The sequence below is a fragment of the Ursus americanus genome, chromosome 16 (assembly GCF_024610735.1).
Source record: "Ursus americanus isolate L20-20 chromosome 16, mUrsAme1.1.p, whole genome shotgun sequence".
NCBI lineage: Eukaryota > Metazoa > Chordata > Mammalia > Carnivora > Ursidae > Ursus > Ursus americanus.
In genome coordinates this window covers 4,773,479-4,797,484 of record NC_142142.1, presented here as the reverse complement: position 1 = coordinate 4,797,484, position 24,006 = coordinate 4,773,479, and the positions used below count along the sequence as shown (strand labels likewise).

The following is a 24,006-nucleotide window of genomic DNA, read 5'->3' as shown; positions in this document are numbered from 1 at the left end:
GGAGCTGGAGAGTATTATGCTAAGCAAAATAAGTCAGGGAAAGACAAATACTTTGATTTTGCTCATATGCGGAATTTGAGAAGCAAAGCAAAGGAGCTTACTGTATGTTAACTAACTGAATTCAAATAAAAACTTAAAAAGCTGAAGTTTTACATCTGTGTGACTACTGCACAAATCGGATTTAGAAAATGATAGTTCAAAAAATTCTCCTGATCCTTTGCAGCCAACTCTTCCAGAACCCTCCATCCCTTGTCTGCCCAACTCCTGGCTATTTCCTAGGAGGTGATGGTGTGCTCTTTGGGGGCAAATTTGGAAGGTGGGACCTGAGGGGATAATTTAAAATTGGTAGGCTGAACTGATGGCCTGTGCACAACCATAAAATGGTAGGAGACGCTGGGTGCCTAGTTGGCCCAGGAAGCGGAGAGGGTTAAATCAGCCTCTCTCCACCTCAGCGCTCTGGACATTTTGGGCTGGATCATTCTTTGCTGTGGGAGCTGTCCTGTGCGCCGCAGAGCGGTTCCCACTAGATGGCAGTGGCATCCCCCAGGTAGGACAACCAAATGTGTCCTCAAACTTCGCCCAAAGTCCCTTGGGGCAAGCCCCCCCTCCCTCGCTTCGAACCTCTGAGTTGCAGCATTTCTGTTCCAGTGGCCCCATGGGACCGCGGCCCATTGGGCCCCGAAGCTCCTTCCCCTTTCATCTTCCTGCCAGCCCCGAGATTTTCACTTTCGCTTCCCTGCCGGCTGGCTGCTCGGGAGGAGTGGCTTCAGGCAGGCCCAGCCCTGTGTGGTGAGGAAATGCTGACCACGCCAGCCCTGGCTTTTCTTCACCACCTCAGTCAGGAGCCAAGACTTCTCTGCTGGGGCTTCAAGGTGCGTGGGGAAGTTAGTGGGGGACAGAGGGTGGGGGACACCAGGAGGAAGGTCCCACGGGAAGGTAGGTGAGGTTAGCGTGTGGCCCAGACTTGCTCTGAAGGGAAGAAAAGCCAGTTTGCAGACTTCCTGCTCTGAGTGCTGACAGAAGGCAGAGACAGCCTTGATTCTGGGCACGGATGGCCTGCAGAGAAAGGAGAGCCCAAGAGATGGGGCCATTGTTCTTCTCTGGAGGGGCCCTTCTTTCTCCAGGCTGCGTCCATCCTCATCCGCTTCCTGTTCTGTAGTTTGAATTGTCTGCCTCGTTGAGGAGAACTGGAGTCCTTTCCGTCTCTCACTCTCTGTCTCTCTTTCTCAAAGATGAACAGAAAGTATTTTCTCTTCTGCCGACCTCTGCCCGCTTGAAGGAAAGCTGGCAGAAGAGGTCCCTGTGTCCCCGATGTTTGAAAGCCCAGGCTCCTGGGGTGGAGCACCAGACCAAATGGAGTTTGGGGGGCATAGCCGGCTCGTGCTGAGGCTGATTCTCTCATTCCTCCCCCCCGGGGAACCAACAAGGGGCTGTCTGTGGCCTTCCTGACGTCTCCCCAGCGGCTGGCCTGCGGGGTGATGTGCCTGCCACCTGCCTCCGTGGCTCCCTTGCACCCTGGGTCCTTCTGAGTGCCGGTCTCAGGGGTCTCCCTGCACTGCCCTGCATAGGCCCCTGTCCTCTTGCTTCCGGGAGCCCACTGACACCTGCATCCTCACCTGCCCTAGGGCTCTTTCTCCATCATTCCTCCTCTGTAGACACACCGTTGCATGGTTACAATTCCTTATTATCTTTGGAGCCAGTTAACAGGAGCTGATAATTGCTCAGAAGGAGATCCAGGGGTCTTGCTAAGACATTTGCTCTATGACCGACAGTGATGATGTTCTATCTTAAGCTCATTTGTGAGCAATTTTCACATTGATGGGTTTGTTACATACCTTCTGACACACATACATCCTGTATGCCTACTTTTCAGAAGCCCTGCTCCTGTCTTCCTGGGGGTCTAGGCTTTACTCCTGGATGGGGTCCATTTCTGCCCAGATACTGATTGTCCCCCAGGGTCCAAAACAAGCCCAAAATGAAGGATGAAATAGGTTTGTTTATTTATTTATTTATTTATTTATTTATTTATTTATTTATTTATTTAAACAATTGATTCATAGGAACTAAAGCTGCTGGTGTAGAAAAAAGGTGCAACGAATATGCATCAACATGGAGTAAATGTTAAATACACGGAAGAGCTTGCAGTTGAGATGGGGAGAGATTGTAAACAAACGAATAATTGACATGTATACAGGAAGGTGACTAATATCCCGGGGTTGCAATTTTTAAGCGTCAAACGTAGTGACCGGGGAAAGGCCTTGCAACTGTAAGTAGTTTTCCTGAAGGCCTCCGTGTGAGGAGATATTTGAGTAGAATCTGAAGAATGTGAGGGATTTAAAGGCTGAGCATGGGTTTCCTCCGGAGATGGAAAGGAGGCCAGTGTGGGCTGGGGTGGAGTAGGCTGGGAGGAGGAGGAGGAGGGCTCAGGGGTTAGAGGCAGGAGGAGGAGGGGTGTCATGTGGCCCTGACTAATGGTGATGAAGACTGGCTCCCCCTGGACAGCGTGTATTTGGACACAAGGGTGACAGGACTCGTGTCTGCTCTGAGGAGTACTCTAGTCCGCGATGTGGGAACAGCGATGGCCACACACTGAGGAAGGGCAATGATAGTTTTAGGGAGAACCATTTCCCAGAACCCACGCAGGAAACGACAGTGGAAATGGTTGGAACTAATTCGAAGAAAACACTCTCAGTGTCTTCTGATGACTAATGATACCAGGAGCAATTTAAGAAAAGTGATCCTATGTTACAAAATAACCTTTTTTTATTTAAAATGACTTTTTAAAAATACTACTTTCTAAAAACGTATTTACCAGAGAGCTAGAGCTCTAGGAGAGAGAGAGAGGGTCACGAATGGGGGATCGTGGGGGCGGGGGGCACAGATTTAGTCCTGGATTCTAAAGAGTTGCGGAAGCTGGAACTCTATTCAATATAGAGTTATGGGGAGGCGGAATTGCCGTCTTCCTGAGGTCCCCACATGTCTTCCATGTCAAAAACAGGTCCGACTTCCCCCATGGGCAGTTCCTGGCCCAGGAAACCTGATCATTGCTGGCTCTCAGGTCACTCTTGGGCACGGGTGGGGTCACTGCCCGTGTGTGGGGCTGTGGCTCCTTCGTGCCTTCCTCTTTCTGTGGCCAGTGTGGTGGCAGCAGCTTTAACAGCAACTTCTTGTAGCCCCACTGTGAACGTGAGGTTTATAACCCACAGTAGAATGCATGCCCCACTCCCCTGTAGACTTCAGATGTTTCTCAGCATTGGTTGGATACTGAAGAGAATGAAAGAAAACAGAGAACCCCACGCCTATGGTTGGCTCATAGCTTCAGTTGTAAGCAGGGGTGGATATTACCATGTTGTGTAAACCCCTGGTCTTGCCAGTCCTTAAAGCCTGATCCGACCATAGTCACTGCAGGCAGGAGCTAACAGCATATGGCCTTTGGACAATTTTCAATATCTGTACCATTGGCTAGGTCACATCGACCAGCCCACATTCAGCTTTATTTTTCACCAGGTTCATTTCATGGGTGATTGGAGAACTGAACGTATTTCTAGACCTAAATTTATCTCTGTACAGCTTTCATCGTGCCCCTATTTTCTGTTTGTAGAGCAAAGGGAAGATTATAGTTTGTTACAAACCTCAGTTCTTTCTTTCGTTATAAGACCTTTTCGGCTGTGTTACTTTCCTAAGGTTTTAGAATAAATTATGGCTTAAAACCACAGGAATTTATTCTCCCATAGTTCAGGAGGCCAGAAGTCCAAACTCAAGGTGTTGGCAGAATCGGTTTCTTCTGTAGGTATTGGGGGGGAATCTGTTCCATGGTTCTCTCCTGGCTTCTGGGTATTCCTGGCATTGCTGCTGCACTGCTCTAGTCCCTGCCACCATTGCCACGTGGCCTTCTTCCCTGTATGCGGCGTGCCCTCTCTTCTTAGAAGGTCATTGGATTTAGAGACCACCTATTGCAGTATTACCTCATCTTAACTTGATTACATCTGCAAAGACCTTATTTCCAAACAAGGTCACATTCACACAGGTGATGTCGATGTAGGGATAGAGTTCAATCATTTAAAACAAATATCATGATGAATATCTACTGAGATCTTCCTTTCTTTTTGCTTTGCAGTTCCTTGTCTGTAACGAGTCCAGGTTCTGAGAATCAGCAGCGTCCCCATGCCACCACTCTGCGATAGGCCTTCTGACTGACCACCAGCAGTGGTTTTAGGTTTGGTTTGCCGTTCCCACTCATGTGACTTAGCAGGACAGAAACCAGTCACGTTCACATAGCTTAGCTGGGGCATACAGGACAGGAGACACAGCATAGCAGCGTGGCTGCGTCACGTGAGCTCTCGGCGAGGGTCCATACAGTGGTATAGGAGATACTTTATCCCCTTCATGAGATCACTTGTGAGAGAACAAGACCACATGGTATGTATGAAACTAACATAGCTTAGGGTAGTCTTGGGTCGATAGACTGATGACCTTGTAAGAGCCGTGAGCATAGCTTCCAGGACCCTGACGGCGAGTATTTCATTACACCAGTCACAACCCACTTGTGGAAGTGGTCTGTGCTTACCGAAAATAATACAAATAAAACGAAGTGCTAGGAGAAGGTAATGTCAGTGTCCTTTTTATGGGAAGAAAGGACTTAAGCCTGATGATGACACTTAGTTCCCATACATCCAACCAAACTCCCAATCCTGTCGCTTTTTTTTTTTTTCTTAAAGATTTTATTTATTTATTTGACAGAGAGACAGACAGGGACAGAGGGAACACAAGCAGGGGGAGTGGGAGAGGAAGAAGCAGGCTCCCGGCGGAGGAGCCTGATGCGGGGCCGATCCCAGAACGCCGGGATCACACGCCCTGAGCCAAAGGCAGAGGCTCAACGACTGAGCCACCAGGCGCCCCAATCCTGTCCCTTTTGTCTTACTGTTTCTCTCAGCCTCGTCTGCTTCTCTCCATTCCCTCTAGCAGCCTGTCTTACAGACTCCCATCACTGATCCCTGCTGTTTGGAGAGAGACTGTCTCTTTCACATCATTTAGGAAGTGTCACATTTTTGGTCCTTGCTGGCACATTAATGCCAAAAGCCTAGCAGTTCTCTGCGCACCAGCCATATGGGCATTTTAAAACGTGTAGAAGATGCTGTCTCTTCCATCAACAGGGTATTCAGATCTGTGACGACTTCTCTCTAAAATATATTTTTCTTCTTTCTCATTCCATATCCCTTCTCACAACTTTTAGTTCAATCCTTATGTATTCAAGGGGGATATCGTTGATATTCTCCTATTCAGCAAATTATTAGTTCCCCCAAAACAGGGACCTCTATTTGGTAGTGTTTATCACACCTACGAGACCCTGAAAAAGGATTCTGAGGACACTGTATTCACGCTGACAACTTACTGAATGAAATCATCTTTGTAAGCCACTTCATTCAAATTTACACATTTCAATAAAGTACTCTGTGTCTCAAGGACTTTTGTATTAAGAATAAATAGGTCAAAGTGATTTACAAATTGTAACTGGTTCCACAGTTCTTAGTGGTAAAATTCCTTCCCTGTTGTGGCCCTTGCTGTTTCTGTGAGTGTCTCCGGGAGTGAATATGAGGGAATGGAAGGGTTCTGTGTAGGACAGGTATTTGTGCAGGTAAGCATTTCTTATGCCGAAACTATATCTGTGGTCCCAACGTTTGCTTATTGGAGAACAGATAATTAATGGAACAAAAAGATGAAATGCTGATTGAAAAAAAAGAGGTCTAATCACCTATGGAGAAATGAGGAGTTTCTTTATATATTCATCAAAGGTCATGTTCCTGTGCATTCTAGCACTAGGGATATAGAGTGAATAAAAACAAAGTGCCTGATCTATGTGTGGGAGTATGGTACTTAAGGAAAGTATATTGTATATTACGTAGTGATAATAAGAAAAGGATGGCAATGTATAGTGAATGATGTATTGGTAATTGTGCTGTCGACAAAGTATCACTAGGTCCTTCTGATGAAATGATATTTAAGGAGAGAGTTGGATGACATGTAAGAGGAAGTCATGCAAATGTCAAAGGTTGGATCATTCCAGGCTTAGAAAAGAGCAAATGCGGAAGCCCGAGGCATTCGCAGTTTACCCAGGCTACTGAATTTCATTTCTGCTCCCCCGCCCTTTTTTTGTCCTTCAACATTTCAGTTTTGGCCAATCCTTAATATCTGCCCAATTAGAATCCTTTTTATTCCTGCCATTCTGACCTCTTCCCCTCCCAATCTGCCCAGCCATCCAGCAACCTTTAAGCAAGAAGAGCTCCAGGAGTAAGGACAGGAAGAAGCTCGGGGAGACGTACTATGGCTTTAAAAATCCTGAACATACAAGACGAGGTTTCCTGTCCCATCTGCCTGGAGCTTTTGACAGAATCCCTGACTCTAGACTGTGGTCACAGCTTCTGTCAAGCTTGCATCACTATGAACACCAAGGAGGTAGAGATCAGCCCAGGAGAGGAAAGCAGCTGTCCTGTGTGCGGCGTCAGATTCTCACTTGGAAACCTATGGCCTAATCAGCATCTGGTCAACATAATGGAGAGAATCAGAGAATTCAAGTTGAATGCAGAGGAAGAGCTGAAGAGAGACCTCTGTGTGCGCCATGAAGAGAAACTCCGGCTCTTCTGTAAGGAGGATAGGAAGGTCATTTGTTGGCTTTGTGAGCGGTCTCAGGAGCACCGTGGTCACCACACATTCCTTGTGGAGGAAGTAGTCAAGGAATGTCAGGTAGGGACCAGGATGGAGGGAGAGAGGGAGGAAGATGGTACTTGGTGGGAAATCTCAACTTTCCATCCTTCTGTACACACCTTGACACCATGGTCCTGAGCCCCGTAATCACTCTCCTTCCATGTATGTCTCTTAAACTATGTTCATCTTCCAATGTCTGAAGGACATTTCTGTGTATTCCTCCCACTAACATAAAGGATGAGCCTTGGGGTGCTTGTATGGCTCAGTCAGTTCAGCCTCCGACTCTTGGTTTCAGCTTGGCTTGTGATCTCAGGGTCATGAGATCCAGCCCCACATGGGGCTCTGTGCTTAGTGGGGAGTCTGCTTCCCTTTTTCTCTTCCTCTGCCCCCTCTCCCCCACTCACCCTCTCTCTAAAATAAATAAATCAATCTTATTCTCCTTTGCTTTTCTCCTGTATCATAGATTCTAATCACAATTTCTGTAAACTGGTCTCTTCAGGGACCAGCCTGATTTCTTCCCTATTTGTTCTTCGCTGAGAAAGCTCATAGGTTGATGACGATTTTCTGATATGAGTGATCTGATGTGACTGCTTTTTCACAGGAGAAGCTTCACGCAGCTCTGGAGAGGCTGAGGAAGGAGCAGCAGGAAGCTGAGAAGTTGGAAGCTGCCATCAGAGAAGAGAGGACTTCCTGGAAGGTAGGAAGAGACTCTTTCTAAGAGGTTTTTGACACAGGAATCTTGGCAGGACTTTTCAGTCCAAATCATAAGGAAGCCCATTCCTCTTTGTTCCCTGACACAGAATGCATTAGAAGCCATTTGATTAGTTCTCCTCTTTGTCCTGTCTCTGTTACGTTGAGGGCTGGAGAGTGGACATGTTACAGGTACACACAGGTATTTGGGATGGAGAATGTCTTCCATTCCTCTTTTCCAATGAGGCTCTGACACCTCAAGTGAAAGACACTGGGCAAAGGACCAAGATTTTGCCCACGGTTCAAACTTGGAAGTGTGGTAATGCAGGGAGGCAGGGGTGTCTGGTACAGGCTTCTACAACCTAAACCTCACTTAGATTTTACATTTCATTCCAGAGTTGGCCCATTTAAGACAGTCCAAGGCCTGTTTTGGTGGGTACTGAAGGGAAAATAGGAAAAATACCCAGCTTTCCCAAAAATTACCCCATGCCTCCATTTCCCTCTTGATTACAACTCAGTGAAAAAATATTTCTTTTTCTGGCTCCTAATCCCTTCTACAGTAGGTTTTCAGGCAGATAGACTCTTTACCTCTTTTGTTTGCCCAACCTTGAAGTACCAGGTACAGACTGAGAGACAAAGGATATGGACAGAATTCAGTCAGCTTAGAAGCGTCCTGGACAGTGAAGAGCAGAGAGAACTGCAAAAATTGGAAGAAGAGGAGAAGAGGATACTGGATAGCTTGGCTGAGGCTGAGACTGAGCTGGCTCAGCAGAACCAGCTGGTGAAAGAGCTCATCTCAGATCTGGAACATCGCCGGAAATGGCCAACAGTGGACCTGCTGCAGGTAAGAGGAATGCCCCAATTTGGAATTCTTGAAACACAATCTAAGCTACCTTCTTTTCTGTGTCCTTGGACTCTAATCTTGGTGTTGACACTAAGAGGTTCCTTTGGCTTTGTGGAGCCCTTCTTTGCCATCCATTCAAGATATTATGGACCATTGAATATAAGCATTCCAGGGAAGTGTCCTACTTTATTATTTTATGAAGTCAGGGAATACATTTGACCTGGAGAGAAGATCCATGGAATCCAGTGGTATTCTCTAGACCCCTATTTTCTGTAATCCAGTGTGGACAATTCTCAAGTTCTTTTCATTCATCTTAGCCACAGGCAAATACATGCAGTTTCAGGTGTAAGAAATGTATCCCCCCTTTTTTTAAATTAAAAAAAAAAATCTGTATTTATGATTGCAAACTTCTCTTGTTAGCTTTTTTTTAGAAAAAAAAACATGAAGAGATGGAACATTGAGCCTTTTCATAGGAGGATGGGCAAATATATGGATAGGAGATATTATACTTGAGTAGTGAGAATCTGTGTGCAAGTGTGTATGTGAGTATGTGTGTGCCAGAAATGTTGCTGGTGTCAGGAAAGCATGCTGGTGCAAATCTGTAGACACTTGAGGGAACAATTTGAACTAATGTTAAAATTTAAAGTTTTTTTTTTCTTTAAGCATTAATAGTGTGAATATGATCCTGAGCCATGATGTATGATGGTCATTCAGGGAATTCCAGACTTTTCATATTTTTTGCTTGATTTCCTGTCTATCTTCTTCCCTCTCTTTTCTGGATTTCCAAACACTTTTTTTTTTTTTAATTCTTGATATCAAGCAGAAGGATAATTGATTTTCACATGTTGGCTTTGTCTTTGTGTCTCATGCTTGTATCTTAGTTTTTTCCTTTTTCCTTTTTTTTTTTTCAGTCCCCTTGATGCTTTTCTTCTCTTTTGATTTCAGATTATCCTGGGATAGAGGTCACAAAATCTTTTTTTTTTTTTTTTTTTTGTATCGGAATCACCTGGAGTGCTATAAAAACCTTAGGTCCTCAGACTCATTGTAGTAACATAACTTTTGCATTTTTTTAAAACCAGGATCTCTAAGTGATTATAACACTGAACAAATTTTAATAAAAACTACAATAGGTCTTTTCAACAAATTGGGCTGGAAAAACAGAATATCCACATGCCAAAAAATGAAGGTAGACTCCTACTTCACACCATATGCAAAAATTAACTCAAAGTACATAAAAAATCTAAATGTAAGTTAAAGGACAAAAATTACAAGACTCTTAGGAGAAACCATAGGTATAAATCTTTTTGACTTGGCATTAGGCAATAGCTTCACAGATACGGCACCAAAAACAGAAGCAACCAAAAATAAAACAAATTGGAGCTCATCAAAATTAAAAACTGTTGTGCTTCAAAGAACACCATATAATAAGTGAAAAAACATCTCACAGAATGGGAGAAAATATTTTCAAATCATACATCTGATAAGGTTTAGTATTCATGATATATAGAAAAACTCTCACGACTCAACAATAAAAAGACAACCTGGGACACCTGGTGGCTCAGTCAGTTAAGCATCTGACTCTTGATTTTGGCTCAGGTCATGATCTCAGTGTCCTGGGATCCAGCCCCTCATCTGGCTCTGTGCTCAGCACAGAGTTGGCTTGTCCCTCTCCCTCTGATCCTCCCCCTACCCCTCCTTCTGGCTTGTGTGTGCACACGCTCTCTCAAAAAAATAAATAAATCTTTTAAAAAAAACAATAAAAAGACAACCTAATTTAAAAATGGATAAAGGACCTGAGGGGTGCCTGGGTGACTCAGTTGGTTAAGCATCCATTTATGATTTGGGCTCAGATCATGGTCTCATAAGTCAAAGGATTAAGCCCTGAGTCAGGCTTCACACTCAGCATGGATTCTGCTTGGGATTCTCTCCCTGTGCCCATGTCCCCACTCACCTGCTCTCTCTGTCTCAAATAAATAAATCGATCTTTTTTTTTTAAAAAAGGACTTGAATAGATATGTCTCCAGAGAAGATATATAAATAGTAAATAAGCACATGAAAAGATGACTGATACCATTAACTGTCAGGGAAATGTAAAATCAAAACCACAATGATAATATCACCGAAAAAATGGACAATACCAAGAGTTGACAAAGATATGCAGAAATTAGAACTTTCATATATTGCTAGCGAAGTTGTAAAATGCTGAAGCTATTTTGGAAAACTGCTTGGCAGTTCCTCAAAAAGTTGAAGATAGAGTTACCATATGGCCCAGCAATTCCATTCCTGGAAATGAAAACATGTCTACAAGTAAACTTGTTCACAAAAGTTCATGGCAGCATTGTCCCTAGTAGCTCAAAAGTGGAAACAACCCAATTGTCCATCAAGTGAAGAATGAATAAACAAAACATGTTATACCCAAACAATGTAATATTATTTGGCTCTAAAAAGAAATTAGCACTAATAGATGCTACCGCATGGATGAATCTTGAAAATACAAGTGATGGAAGGCAGACACAAAAGGCCCTTATTGTAGGATTCCATTTATATGAAGTCTGTAATTGATACATCCATAGACACAGACATTAGATTAGTAGTTGCCAGGGACTGGAGAGGAGGCAACAGGAAATGACTGCTACTGAGAGTAAGGTTTCTTTTTGCAATAATGAAAATGTTCTGGAATTAAATAGTGGTGATGGTAAATATAAATTGTAAATACACCAAAACCTACTAAATTGTGCACTTTATAGTGATAGGTGATTTTTTTTTTTTAGTATTATATATCTGAGTAAAAACAAACACTTTGCAGGGTTCTTCCTTTCCTTTGTCTATAGTTCATCCACAATCTCTTCACAACTCTTTCAATCGCCAGCTTCATGAAGACTTGTGTTTATGCGACTTTTCCACGCATCTGTTCCACTTAAGCCAGCTTAAGTTGGTAACTGGCCATTTGTAATAAAAACAGTGCTCGGTAGATAAATGTTATACATTTTCTGGGATTAGCTTCCCACATTTAGATAACAGCTTCAAAGAACGACACATGGGCTAACCAAGGGATCTACTCTTCTGCTACATTAGGGAGTTTGGGTGTTCCTTTCCACATATTAAGATGTATGCTATCGATTGTGGTGCTGTCCCTTCATAACCCTGTGTCCTGAAAGTCTTGTAACAGCTTTCCTTTTATCTGGATCTTCATTGTAGTGATTGGGATGGGTCATTTGATTGTATGCCTATTGTTTGCTAGAGGGGCTGTTGTTTGCATGAGGGCTATACTCAACAGCGGGAAGAATGAGCTAGTAGAGAAATGCCAAACTTGAAAATGGATGAAAACTTAGATGAGATTTTAAGTTATTTACCTTAGGCAGGAGGCACTTCTGTTCTTCATGCTTTTGTAATAGTATTATTACATTGGGCCATTTTTGTTTTTCAAATTTTGTAGCATGACCTATGAGTGAATGACAACAGGCAGTTAAATGATGGAGTGAAGATGGTACCTATTGCTTTTATCTGTAGAATATCCATTCCCCCTTTTCCTGGTAACAACACCTGGGATTTCTTTCTGATGAAACACAGCATGTCTATTTTTATCCATGTTCTTGTTTGGGGCTGAGATAATCAGCATCATGGAGGATGGATAGGTTAATCTTATATAAATTAGGTTATCTAATTCCTGTATTCCCACAAAATACACCGTTGGGCATTACAAGTTGGGCATATGACCCAGTTTTCGTCAGTGGCTTGAGGCCTCAGAATTTTATTGTTACTACACTGAAGAAAATTGTCCCTTTGCATGTGAATTATGTCAGTGAAAATAATTTAAACCAGGAGATTTTCAGGTTGCTGTCAATTAAGTCTGAGAATAAAGTTGACAGGGAAGGAAAGAGAATTATCAGACACAGAAAAGCCAGATATATGATGGCATTTGAGCTTCCAGATACATCTGTGATGAAATAGTATTTCTCTGGCCACGTGGTATTTTTGGGGGGTGGGTAGCTTAAGGCAATGTTAGTTGGTTTCTTTGTCATACACAACCAAACTATACTAATACAGAGATAGTAATACAGAGAAGCAAAATCATTCCTTTGTTTTGGTTGTAAACCCAGCTGGTGGCATTTAAGACTAAGGCCAAATATATTGGTATATATTGTTGAAAACAAATAAATCCACACGTGGTGATGATGTGGAAATGCAGATTAGCCAAAAGAAGTTAAGGATATTGAGTGGACTGGCTTGGCAGGGTGTTTTAGTGTTTGGAACGGGGACTAAGTGAATATTGGTACCATATTTGACAGGTGGGCATAAGAGAGGACACAATATAGTTGGTGAATAGTAGGTTTTATATTCAATATTCTGAGCTTTTGGAACCTTCACTGTGTATTGTACTAGCCTGTATACACGATTAGAGACAATAGACCATGATTAGATTATATGAAGTTTGGGATCCATAGCACCTGCATGTGAGCTGAAAAGTAAGGAGTGGAGGAGGTTACCTAAAGGCAGTGTATGGAGTAGAGCTTTGCTATATATAAACTATGTATTCTGCAAATAGAGATAGTTTTACTTCTTTCCAGTATAAATGCTTTTTATTTCTTTTTCTTGCCTAATTGCCTTGATTAGAACCTCTAGTACCACTTTAAATAGAAGTAGGAAGAGTAGACATTCTTGTCTTTTACCTAATCTCAGGGAAAAATCATTCAGTTTTTCATCATAAGGATGATATTAGCTATGAGTTTTTCATAGATGCCCTTTATCAGGCTGACGAAGTTCCCCTCTGTTCCTAGTGGGCTGTTGTTATTCCTTTTTTGTTTTTGTTTCTGTTTGATCATGAAGGGATGTTGAATTTTGTCAGTTTCCCCCCCTGTGTCTATTAAAATCATCATGTGGTTTTTATCTTTATTCTATTAATACAATGAATTACATTAATTGCTTTTCTTATGTTAAACCAACCTACATTTCTGAGATAAGTCCCACTTGACCATGGTGTATGTATACTCTTTCATATTTTGCTGGATTTAGTTTTTTAGTATTTTATTGAAGAAATTTGCATCTACATTCATAAGAAATGCTGACCTGTAGTTGACTTATTTTGTGATACCTTTGTCTCGTTTTCGCATCAGAGTAGTACTGGCCTTATAGAATGAGTTGGGTACTACAACCTCCTTTTCTATTTTTTGGAAGAATTTGTAAAGTATTTCTCTTTTTTCCTCTCTAAAATTTTAGCAGAATTCACCAGTGAAGCCATCTGGGCCTGACTTCTTTGCAGGAAGTTCTTGATTTCCAATCTAATCACTACATGTTTTAGGACTATTCAGATTTTCTATTACTTCTTGAGTTAGTACTGGTAGTTTCTGTGTTTCTAGGAATTTGTCTGTTTCGTGTGGATTATCTTATTTGTTGGCATACAATTGTTCATAGTCTTTATATTCCTATTAATTTTTGTAAAAGTCAGCAGTAGTGTCTTCCCCTTCATTCCTGATTTTAAGATTTTTGAAAATTTATTTTTGAGAGGGAAAAAGAAAGAGAGAGCATGCAAACGAGAGAGCACAAGCAGTGGGAGGGACAGGATAGAAGCAGACTCCCTATTGAGCAAGGAGCGTGAAGCGGGACTCCATCCCAGGACCCTGGGATCATGACCTGAGCCAAAGGCAGGTGCTTAACCAACTGAGACACACAGGTGCCCTCATTCCTAATTTTAATAATTTGTCTTCTGTTTTTTCATGGTATGTCTGCATAAAAACTTGCCAATTTTGTTGATATTTTCAAATAGTTCACTTTTGATTTCTCTGATTTTCTCTAGGGTCTTTCTGTTCTTTCTTTCATTAATCCTGCTCTAATCTTTATATACTCCTTGACTCGTGTTTTCTCTCTTCTTCCTAGGACATGAGTGGAATCATGAAATGGTACGTATGGGTGACCAGGAGTGGTGCTTCTGTGTTACGAAGAAAGGTTTGTAACCATTAGAGTGTTCTGATGGTCAATTAGAATGAAATATTCCAAATCAGGGAAATTTGAATGTAGTATTATTTTAAATTGCTGGTCATTGACAAGGATTTAAGTGTTCCCTATCTATGGAGAATAGACCAGATTCTATGGTAGTGAATTCAGTGGTCAGAGTTCACAGAATTGGGGACAGTAAGGGTAATAAGGATCAGGGATTTCACTATCAGAGTCTTGTGACTTCACTTTGTCCTTGCTTTCATTCCTGTATTCCATAGGTGCTTATCCTATCACATGGAGGGCTTCATCAAGCCCTAAAATAGGTTATGGGGCAGCTCCTTTGTATTTACTTTGATTACCTGGAAATATAAAAGACCAGGTCATTCTACAAGGCTCTCTTTAGATTTTCAAAAACAAACCTGAGCCTCAGGGTTAGTGACATTGACCTTGGTGCCATAACTAATCTCTTCCTAGTCACACGTGTTAGAAATTTACATAGGAAAGTGTAGTTCTTGTGGCTTAAGTTGCCAACCTACGTGACAGGATTAAATTCCTTACAAATACATGAAAGTCTAACCATGTGTAGTTTGGTGGTCATAACTTCTCTTTTGCCAAATGTTTGTAACTTTTACAGAGCACCCGAAATCTCAAATGTTACTTGTGGTTCACATCACTGGGGTTCTGGCTTTGGACTAGGGCACAAGCTCATAGGCTTTCAAAAAGAGACTTACGGATCTCACATTATAGCTAGGATCTGCAGCCTCACTACTGATCTATCTGCCAGGAAAGACACATCTATGGCCTCCATGAAAGATCCACTGTGATGACTTTCCCACATACTGCACACCTTTTTTTGGAGGTAACAAGGCTTTTTCTACATGTTATTTCATCGAATTTTTCTATTATGTCCATGAGGTATCAAGAAAAAGGTTAATTATTTCATTTTTCAAAGAAGAAACTGTTGCTTTGAGGTGAAGACCTTCCCAAGTTACACAGATAGTAAATGAGAAGGCAGACATGAGCACATTTTTTTCTGGCTCCAGCATCAAGACTCTCCCTTCTCCCCGACTCAGGCTTCTCAGGGAGGAGGGTTCAAGTGCATCAGTGGCATGGAAGGAGAGAGAAAGGCAGTCGTATTGGAAGGACACAAGGTAAGACATGTAGGGTCAATGTTTTTGTCATGCCTAGGAGTGAGATCTGGACCCTGAAGAAGCCAAAACCTGTTTCCAAGAGACTGAAGAGTATATTCCATGCTCCAGATCTGAGCACAGTGCTGCGCATGTGTAGAGGTGAGGAGAGCCAGGACAGGAGGGCGGATGTGGGACTCCTGTGGTGTCAGTGGCTAAATTGGGGAGCTGGTACAGTTTCAAAGAGAGGATAGAAAGGAGGAGGGTCTTCAGAGAAGGAGGGATATTGCTGAGAGAGATGTGGTTATATCTAAGGGGGGATGGAGAGGTGCCTAGTTCATCATCTCATTCACTAGTTCATAGGCTCACAGGGCTCCCCTCTGCTGGCTCTACTCCAGAGGAGAGATAGGTATTGGTGCTTAATCGTTTGCTTCCAATCAACATCATTGAATCTCTTATCATTTCAGAGCTAACACATGTCCAGTGCTACTGGGGTAAGAAGAGATTACTGGTTCTTCAAATCCCTGTGTTCTAATCCCCTTTCAGAAACTTGTGATTTCAGTGTGATCTCATGATCTTAGCTCCATGTGTTTATATATATATATAATCTTACATATTTCTATATATATTTTAGTATGTGTATATGAAATACATTTCTCCAGTGTTTTACCCCCTCCCCAATCCATCAATATAAGCTCTACCTAGTCATTTCCCGCGTTCCATCTTCACAATGTCACCAGATAAACCTACCCCATATTTGTCACTTATCTTACAATTTTTTTTTTTCTGCAGTGGACATCACACTGAATCCAATCAACTTAAATTTAAACCTTGTCCTCTCGGAAGATCAGAGACAAGTGATGTCTGTGCCAATTTGGCCTGTTAAGTATACTAATTATGGTATCTTGGGCTCCCAGTATTTCTCCTCAGGGAAACACTACTGGGAAATAGATGTGTCCAAGAAGACTGCCTGGATTCTGGGGGTATACTGTAGAACACGTTTCCGTAATATAAAGTTTGGTGTTAGACAAGGCACAAATCATCAAAATGTTTACTCCAGATACAGACCTCAATGTGGCTACTGGGTTATTGGGTTACAGAATAAATTTGAGTATAAGGCCTTTGAGGAGTCGTCTACATCTCATCCCATGGTCTTAACTATTTCCATGGCTGTTCCTCCCCATCGTATTGGGGTTTTCCTAGACTATGAGGCAGGCATCGTCTCATTTTTCAATGTCACAAACCATGGGTCACTCATCTACAAATTTTCTAAATGTTGCTTTTCTCAGACTGTTTATCCATACTTCAATCCTTGGAACTGTCCAGGCCCCATCATCCTGTGCCCACCACACTCCTGAACCTTCTTGGCCACTTACCCACTTCTGTGCAGAGCCTCTTGTCCTGGGGCTCATCTATACCTGAGCTTCCCTGCACCCTTCTGAACACCTCTTCCTTTTTTTCTCCTTCTTTTATTATAGAATGTCTTTGTACAATGCTTTTCTGCCTGTATTGAAAAGAACATGCAACTTTTACCTTTTTTTCTCATTTAATTCAACTACCTTTGTAGTTTTGTTATTATTGTATTTTAGTAATTATTCTGTGGTTTAAGCCTTTGTTGTGAGTACCTTGATTTCCCCCCCACAGATTATTGAGGTTCTGTTCACTATTTTCATATTGAATAATTTGCAATAATCTACTTTTAAGTTCACTTAACCTTTCTTTTGTGATCCTGAATTTCTCTTAAGCCAGTCTTAGATTATTTTTTTGAGTGATGCAGCTTTCTATTTTTATTTGTTTTTTGACATTTCCTATTTTCTCATTATTATAAGCATATTTTCTTTCATAGCCTTTACCCTAGATCCGATAGCTGCTGTGAAGTCCTTGTACTTCTTGTTGTAAGTCCTTGTTGTAAATACGATATCTGCATTATCTTGGAGTGCTCTCCATTGATTGCCTTAGTTCTTGAGTATGGACCATGTTAGTTTCTTTGTATGTTAAACAATTTTAACATATATCTAAAATTCCCCCGGGGGAATTGTGAATGAGATGTAAAGAGTCTGGGTTCTGTTTATTTTTCTGAAGAATATATTTTTTCAGGCAGTTAATTTGGTGGAACTCAAATTCGAAATTCTCCCCTGCATTTTGCAGAAGCTGAAATCTCTGGTCAGTTCCTTTAGCTCTATTTGGGCTGCTTGGTATCTGCTTCAAACATGTGTATGTACAATTTGAGATTTCCTCCTCTGGATCTCTCTTTTACAGATACTCTGCTACCATTTTCCAGCTGTTGTGACAGCCCCAAATCATTCTTCTTGCTCTTCAAGCTAGTAAGTCTGTATGCTGCTGAGTTTTAACTGTCCCACTCACTTCCAGTTCAGTTTTGCTTTCAAATAAAAAGCCACGAAACCAGAAAACTCCTCCAATAGTATTCCCTTCTTCCAATTGTTTATTACAGTCTAGATTCTAAGTGTTTCGTGAGTCTCTAGTGCCTTCATGTTTTTGTTTGTTTTGCTTCATTTTTACAATTGTTCAAGGTTTATAGTGTTGATCCATAGGCTATGGGTTCTGTTTTGTTAGAATAAATACCTCCATTTATGGAAACAGAACCTCGGTTTTGCTTGCTCTGTATATTCTAAGTTTAAACGCTGAATTTTAGTGTTTTTTTTCCCCTTTCTTGTAACACAAACTGCCAGATTTTATTCAAAGTGATTATGCCATTTTGCATTCCCACAAATTCAGAAAGGGAACAATGATGGTATAGAGTTGGGCGGTCAGTGCAGAGATATTAAGAATAGATGAAACTGGAGGGGATTGGGGAGCTCGGAGTGAGGCTGTGGGATGAGTCCAGCACAGTGGTATTGATTGCAGTGTTCAGAAGGAAAGAGATTCCTTAGCCAAAGACCTCTTCTCTGGTACTTCTTCCTTTTCCATTCGTTCTGCAGATCTAATATCCATTGTTTTACTCTTCTTCCTCTGAATCGCTTAACTGACCCATGGTTAACATCCATGGTTAATATCCTGGCAATCTCTTTTGAAGAATTAGATTTGCAGCTGAGAGAAATCAGTGGTGGAAATCAGGTCTTGTCAAGATACCTGAAAACTTGAGCAAGCAGAATACTTGCATTTACACTTCTCTCACCGTGCACACACACACACACACACACACACACACACACACACACACACACAGTGGAAAACTACTCAGACATAAAAAGAGTGAAATCTTGCCCTTCAATGACACAGATGGACCTTGAGGATATTATGCTAAGTGAAAAAAGTCAGAGAGAGACAAATACCATATGATTTCACTCATATGTATAATCTAAAAAACAAAAGAAGCAAATGATACAGAACTCATTGATACAGAGATCAGATTGGTGGTTGTTAGAGGCCAGGGTTTGGGGTTGGGCAAAATGGGCGAAGAGGATCAAGAAGTAAAGCCTTCCAGTTATAAAATAATTCATGGGGATAAAATGTATAGCATGGTGACTATAGTAAATAGTATTGTGTTGCAGATTTGAAATTTGCTGCAAAAGTAAATCTTGAATGTTCTCATCACAGGAAAAAAAATTTTTTTCATGACTTCCTGTGGTGATAGATAGTAACTTGACTTGAACATTTCACAATGTATACAGATGTTGAATCATGTTGTACACCTAAACTAATATAATGTATGCTAATTATATTTCAATAAAAAATTATCAAAGGGGAATCACATATATGTTATTGATACCAGAAGAATAACTGAATTTTTTTTAAAGATTTTATTTATTTATTTGACAGAGATAGCACAGGCAGGGGGAGTGGGAGAGGGAGAAGCAGACTCCCTGCAGAGCAGGGAGCCCAATGCGGGACTCAATCTCAGGACCCTGGGATCATGACCTGAGCCGAAGGCAGATGCTTAACCGACTGAGCCATCCAGGTGTCCCAACAGTAACTGAATTATATGATGTGACAGCAACTGTGTTCATAGCAAGAATGGTAGACTAGAAGTATGATTTATCATTAAGATGTTCCATTCAATTAAAAATATTTTTATAGTTATATATCTGTATATCTATCAGTCCTTATATGAAATAACTTCTAATAGATTTGAGGCAGTAAGCAACAGAATAGAGACAGTCCCTCCCTGACTTCATGAAACCTACAGTTGGGGGTGCAGTGTGAGATGGGGGTGGTTACCACTGATAAGATCAGTAACAACACTACGTTTCCTGCTGCACTCCTCTCTCTGGCCTTCCACTCATGTATTTTCATTTTCCAATTCAAGGGATAGTGACTGAGTCCTCACCTCTAGGAGTAACCCTAGTTTTAGCAATGACTTCCAGAAAAATTCTAGCAAAGGAAGCCCTAAACAAAGAGCCTGTGGAGTCTCCATGGGCTATAGCCCAGGCTTCTCGACCAGTTCTGCACTGAGAGCAGCAGAGAAGAGAACTAGGCTTGGCTTTGCTCAGGGATGAAAAAGATACTTTGAGGAACACAATAAGGGAAAGTCAGCAAGTTCTTTGAAGCTTAACAATTTAATGCCTCAGTATAATAATGTAGGATTTCTGCATGACTCTCCATAGAATTTCCTAGCACCCTGTCCTCTCTGGGTTTGGGAGCCTTAATGGGATGATAGTTGCTCTGCTCTGCAGTTTATTGGTGTTTTCTAGTCACAGGATTTCCAGGTTCAATCTTGGGGATCTACAGCAGTTTACACACACACACACACACACACACACACACACACACACACACACACACTCACTGACCTTGCTCATCCTTCTCCTTGGGCCATTCCTGCCACCCAGAAATGGAGCTCACCTGGGAGATCAGCCAGAAGAGCATGTAGGAAGAATTTCCAGACGGAGCATCTTGAAAACTTTTAATAAAACAAAACGAGGGGCACCTGGGTGGCTCAGCAGGTTGAGCACCCTACTCTTGATTTCAGCTCAGGTCTCGATCTCAGGATTCAAGCAACAACAACAACAAAATGAGATGCTTGCTTGTTGTTAATATGAAGAGACATCAGAAGAAGTGGCATGATAACAAGATCCTAAGACCCATGAGAAAAGGGACTTAAAGTAGGGGAACTTCTTTATTTAACTGCTTCTCTTCCTGTGAAAGCCACACCCCAGACTGACTCACTCAGATGGCAGACCCCACTCAAAGCTCTTTTTTTTTTTTTAAAACCATGACTCCCTCTTATCTGACTAGATCTTAATGAGATTATAGTTGACTTTTTAAACACTATCCCCTCTACAACCTCCTTGTGTCCTAACCTCTCCTGTGTCACTGTTTGGCATGCGTCCTTTGGAAGTGCACAGTTCACCTGTCTTGTCATCATTGTCATTATCACAGTTCACCTGTGCCACTGGACACACAGCTTTAGAATTGTTAGGGTTCTCCAGAGAAACAGAACCTACAAGAGGGGGATTTATATTGGCTCACATGAATATGGGGGCTGACAAGTTCCAAGAGCTGGTGTCTGTAAAGTGGAGACTCAGGAAAGCTGGTGGTGTCATTCAGTCCAAGGACAAAGGCTCGAGAACCAGCGTGGGTGATGGTGTAAATTCCAGTCCAAGGACAGGAGAGGACGTACATCCCAGCTCAAGCAGGCAGGCAGGAAACAAAAGGGATGAGTTCCTCTTTCCTCCCAGGCCCTCAACAAATCAGATGATGCCTGACAGCACTGGGGAAGACAATCTTCTGAGTCCACAGACTCAAATGCTAGTCTCACCTAGAAACAACCACCTCACAGATCCAGGAGAGTTTAATGTGGGCACCTCGTGGCCAGTCAAGCTGACACAAAATTAATCTTGACAGTGATTCTCCTGCTTCATTTTTATTATGCTAAGATTATAGAGATTTTATGTTGAATAATATTAGATGGCATGGCCCAACAAATGACACTGACCACGGGTTCATCTTCCCAGCGTCTTTAGCAGAGTGTCATTTTGGCCGTACTGAATCCAAATTCTGAAGGTCAGCCTCACTGTGCTGCCCTCAGTGATAGCCACTGACAGTCCCACTGCAGGAATTTACGATTTGCATAGCCCTTCCCTCTCACACACCTAATAGGACACACCCTGGCCAGATTCACTTACCTTAGCAGGTGGATACACAACAGTAGTGAGCATGTCCCTAGGCCTGTCTCAGCGCAGTCTTCAGGGTGGGTCCCTTCTTACCGTAAAGGAGCAATTTTATTCCCTACACATGACAGCTCATTTGTAGGGAAAAAAGGCAAGGCACATTTGTGTGAAATTACATTGCTCAGGTAAGCCTAGTGCTCCAAAGGACTGATTACCTTGAAAAGACATGAGAGCAGTGTTTTGGAGTGAACAGACAAGAATGAGTGCAACCACTGGCTCATCTGGCCCCAGGCACAAAGCCTTGTCACGTCCTAGGGACCCCACGCACAGGCCTCCCATTGGTCTGCAGCCCTCTCCTTTCCTGCCCATACCGGAGAATTTAACTTTCATTTTCACTTAGCACCTCCGGAGCTTGGTGGAGATCGGCCCCTGGTTTGCTGACAGAATCCTGGCCACATTCCCCTGGTTTGCTGACAGAATCCTGACCACATTTCCCTGTGGCCTGCCTCTGCTCTTCTCCAAGGAGGCATGACTCCTCACTTGGTGTCTGAAGGTGTGCGGAGTGGTTTGCAGAGGGCAGAAGTGGGGAGAAGAACTGAATGTTAGAGTGAGTTTAATGTGTGTTCAGGCAGCTGCCGTGAACGGTGGAGGGAGGACAATGCCCAGCTTGCAAGCTTCCTGCTGAGAGTGCGGGGTGGGGGATGGGGATGGGGGTGGGCCTGGGAGGTTGGGGGGGGCAGTCCTCAAAGAAGGGAGGTTTAAAGGCTTGAAAGGCTTTGTTCTTTCATGGAGGGACCATTATTTATACAGGCTGAATCTACCCTGGAGATTCTCCTTCCCATTCTATAAAATTGCACCCTGCTAAGGACAAGCCAGAATCCTCTATTTTTCGGAGGTAGAAAGGTCCTTCTCTCCACAGCAAAAGCAAAGGCAGAGGGATCTTTGAATCCTAACATTTTAATGCCCACCCTGTAACAATGTAGCATTTCTGCATGACTCTAGGTGAATTCTCATCACCTTGGTCTGTCTGTGCCTAGAAGCTTGATAGGGTGATAGCTGGCAAGCCCAAATCACTAACCTTACTCATCCCTCTCCCAGGGCCATATCTGCCACCCAGAAACAGAGGCCACCTGAGAGATCAGGAGCAAGGGGAACACTTTCCAAATGTGGTATCTTTTCTAACTTTTATTTTATTTTATTTTATTTTTTATTATGTTCATTTAGCCACTTTATAGCACATCATTAGTTTTTGATGTAGTGTTCAATGATTCATTAGTTGCGTATAATACCCAGTGCTCATCACCACATGTGCCGTCCTTAATTGCCATCACCCGGCTACTCCATCTCCTCCACCCCCTTCCCTTCTGAAACCCTCAGATTGTTTCCCAGAGTCCATAGTCTCTCATGGTTCATCGTCCTCTCTGATTTCTCCCTGAAAGGTTTTCCCTTCCTTCCCCTGTAGTCCTCTGTGCTATTCCTTATGCTCCACATATGCATGAAACCATATGATAATTATCTTTCTCTGCTTGACTTATTTCACTTAGGAAATTCCCTCCAGTTCCATCCATGTCGAAGCAAATGGTGGATATTCATCCTTTCTGATGGTTGAGTAATATTCCATTGTATATATGGACCACATCTTTATCCATTCATCTGTTGAAGGGCATCTCAGCCCATTCCACAGTTTGGCTGTTGTGGACAATGCTGCTATGAACATTGGGGTGCATGTGCTCCTTCTTTTCACTACATCTGTATCTTTGGGGTAAATACCTAGTAGTACAATCACTGGGTCATAGGGTAGCTCTATTTTTCATGTCTTGAGGAACCTCCAGACTGTTTTCCAAAGTGCCTGTATCAGCTTGCATTCCCACCAACAGTATAAGAGGGTTTCCCTTTCTCCATATGCTCGCCAACATTTGTTGTTTCCTGCCTTGTTAATTTTTGCAATTCTAACTCATGTCAGGTGGTATCTCAATGTGGTTTTGATTTGAATTTCCCTGATGGCTAATGATGTTGAACATTTTTCATGTGTCTGTTAGCCATTTGTATGTCTTCTTTGGAGAATTGTCTGTTCATGTCTTCTGCCCATTTTTTTTTACTAATTATTCATTTTTTTTGGGTGTTGAGTTTGAGAAATTCTTTATAGAGCTTGGATATTAGCCCTTTATCTGATATGTATTTGCAAATGTCTTCTCCCATTCTGTGGGTTGCTTCTTAGTTTTCTTGACTGTTTCCTTTGCTGTGCAGAAGCTTTTTATCTTGATGAAGTCCTAATAGTTCATTTTTGCTTTTGTGTCCCTTGCCTTTGGAGACATGTCTTGAAATAAATTGCTGTGGCCAATGTCAAAGAGGTTACTGCCTATGTTATCCTCTACGATTTTGATGGATTCCTGTCTCACATTGAGGTCTTTCACCCATTTTGAGTTTATCTTTGTGTATGGTGTAAGAGAATGTTCCAGTTTCATTCTTCTGTATGTAGCTATCTAATTTTCCCAGCACCACTTATTGAAGAGACTGTCTTTTCTCATTGGATAATTTTTTCTGATTTTTCAAAGATTAGTTGACCTTAGAATTGAGGGTCCATTTCTGGGTTCTCTGTTCTATTCCATTGGTCTATGTATCTGCTTTTGTGCCAATA

At 42.2% G+C, this 24,006-nt stretch overlaps 1 protein-coding gene across 3 annotated transcripts; it reads left to right on the top strand.

Moving 5' to 3' along the window:
* The first annotated feature begins 589 nt into the window (after window positions 1-589).
* Window positions 590-16,655, top strand: TRIM34 (tripartite motif containing 34). 3 transcript variants are annotated; one of them, XM_045782920.2, is made up of 9 exons: window positions 592-872; window positions 4,118-4,419; window positions 6,253-6,741; window positions 7,304-7,399; window positions 8,006-8,236; window positions 14,111-14,133; window positions 15,359-15,459; window positions 15,765-15,791; window positions 16,090-16,655. In XM_045782920.2, the coding sequence occupies exons 3-9, from the start codon at window positions 6,322-6,324 to the stop codon at window positions 16,653-16,655; spliced, it is 1,464 nt and encodes a 487-aa protein (XP_045638876.2). In that variant the 5' UTR covers window positions 592-872; window positions 4,118-4,419; window positions 6,253-6,321. The 3 variants fall into 3 exon arrangements, with proteins under 3 accessions (XP_045638880.2, XP_045638876.2, XP_045638877.2); XM_045782924.2 differs by lacking the exon at window positions 15,765-15,791 and having other exon boundaries at window positions 590-872; XM_045782921.2 differs by lacking the exon at window positions 4,118-4,419.
* The last annotated feature ends 7,351 nt before the right edge of the window (window positions 16,656-24,006 follow it).

Bases quoted from the DNA above. Each gene is read 5' to 3' on its own strand.
- TRIM34 (XM_045782921.2), top strand. From the start codon at position 6,322: ATGGCTTTAAAAATCCTGAACATACAAGACGAGGTTTCCTGTCCCATC. The intron at 6,742-7,303 runs GTAGGGACCAGG...GCTTTTTCACAG, and splicing joins AAGTAGTCAAGGAATGTCAG to GAGAAGCTTCACGCAGCTCT. The intron at 7,400-8,005 runs GTAGGAAGAGAC...CCAACCTTGAAG, and splicing joins AAGAGAGGACTTCCTGGAAG to TACCAGGTACAGACTGAGAG.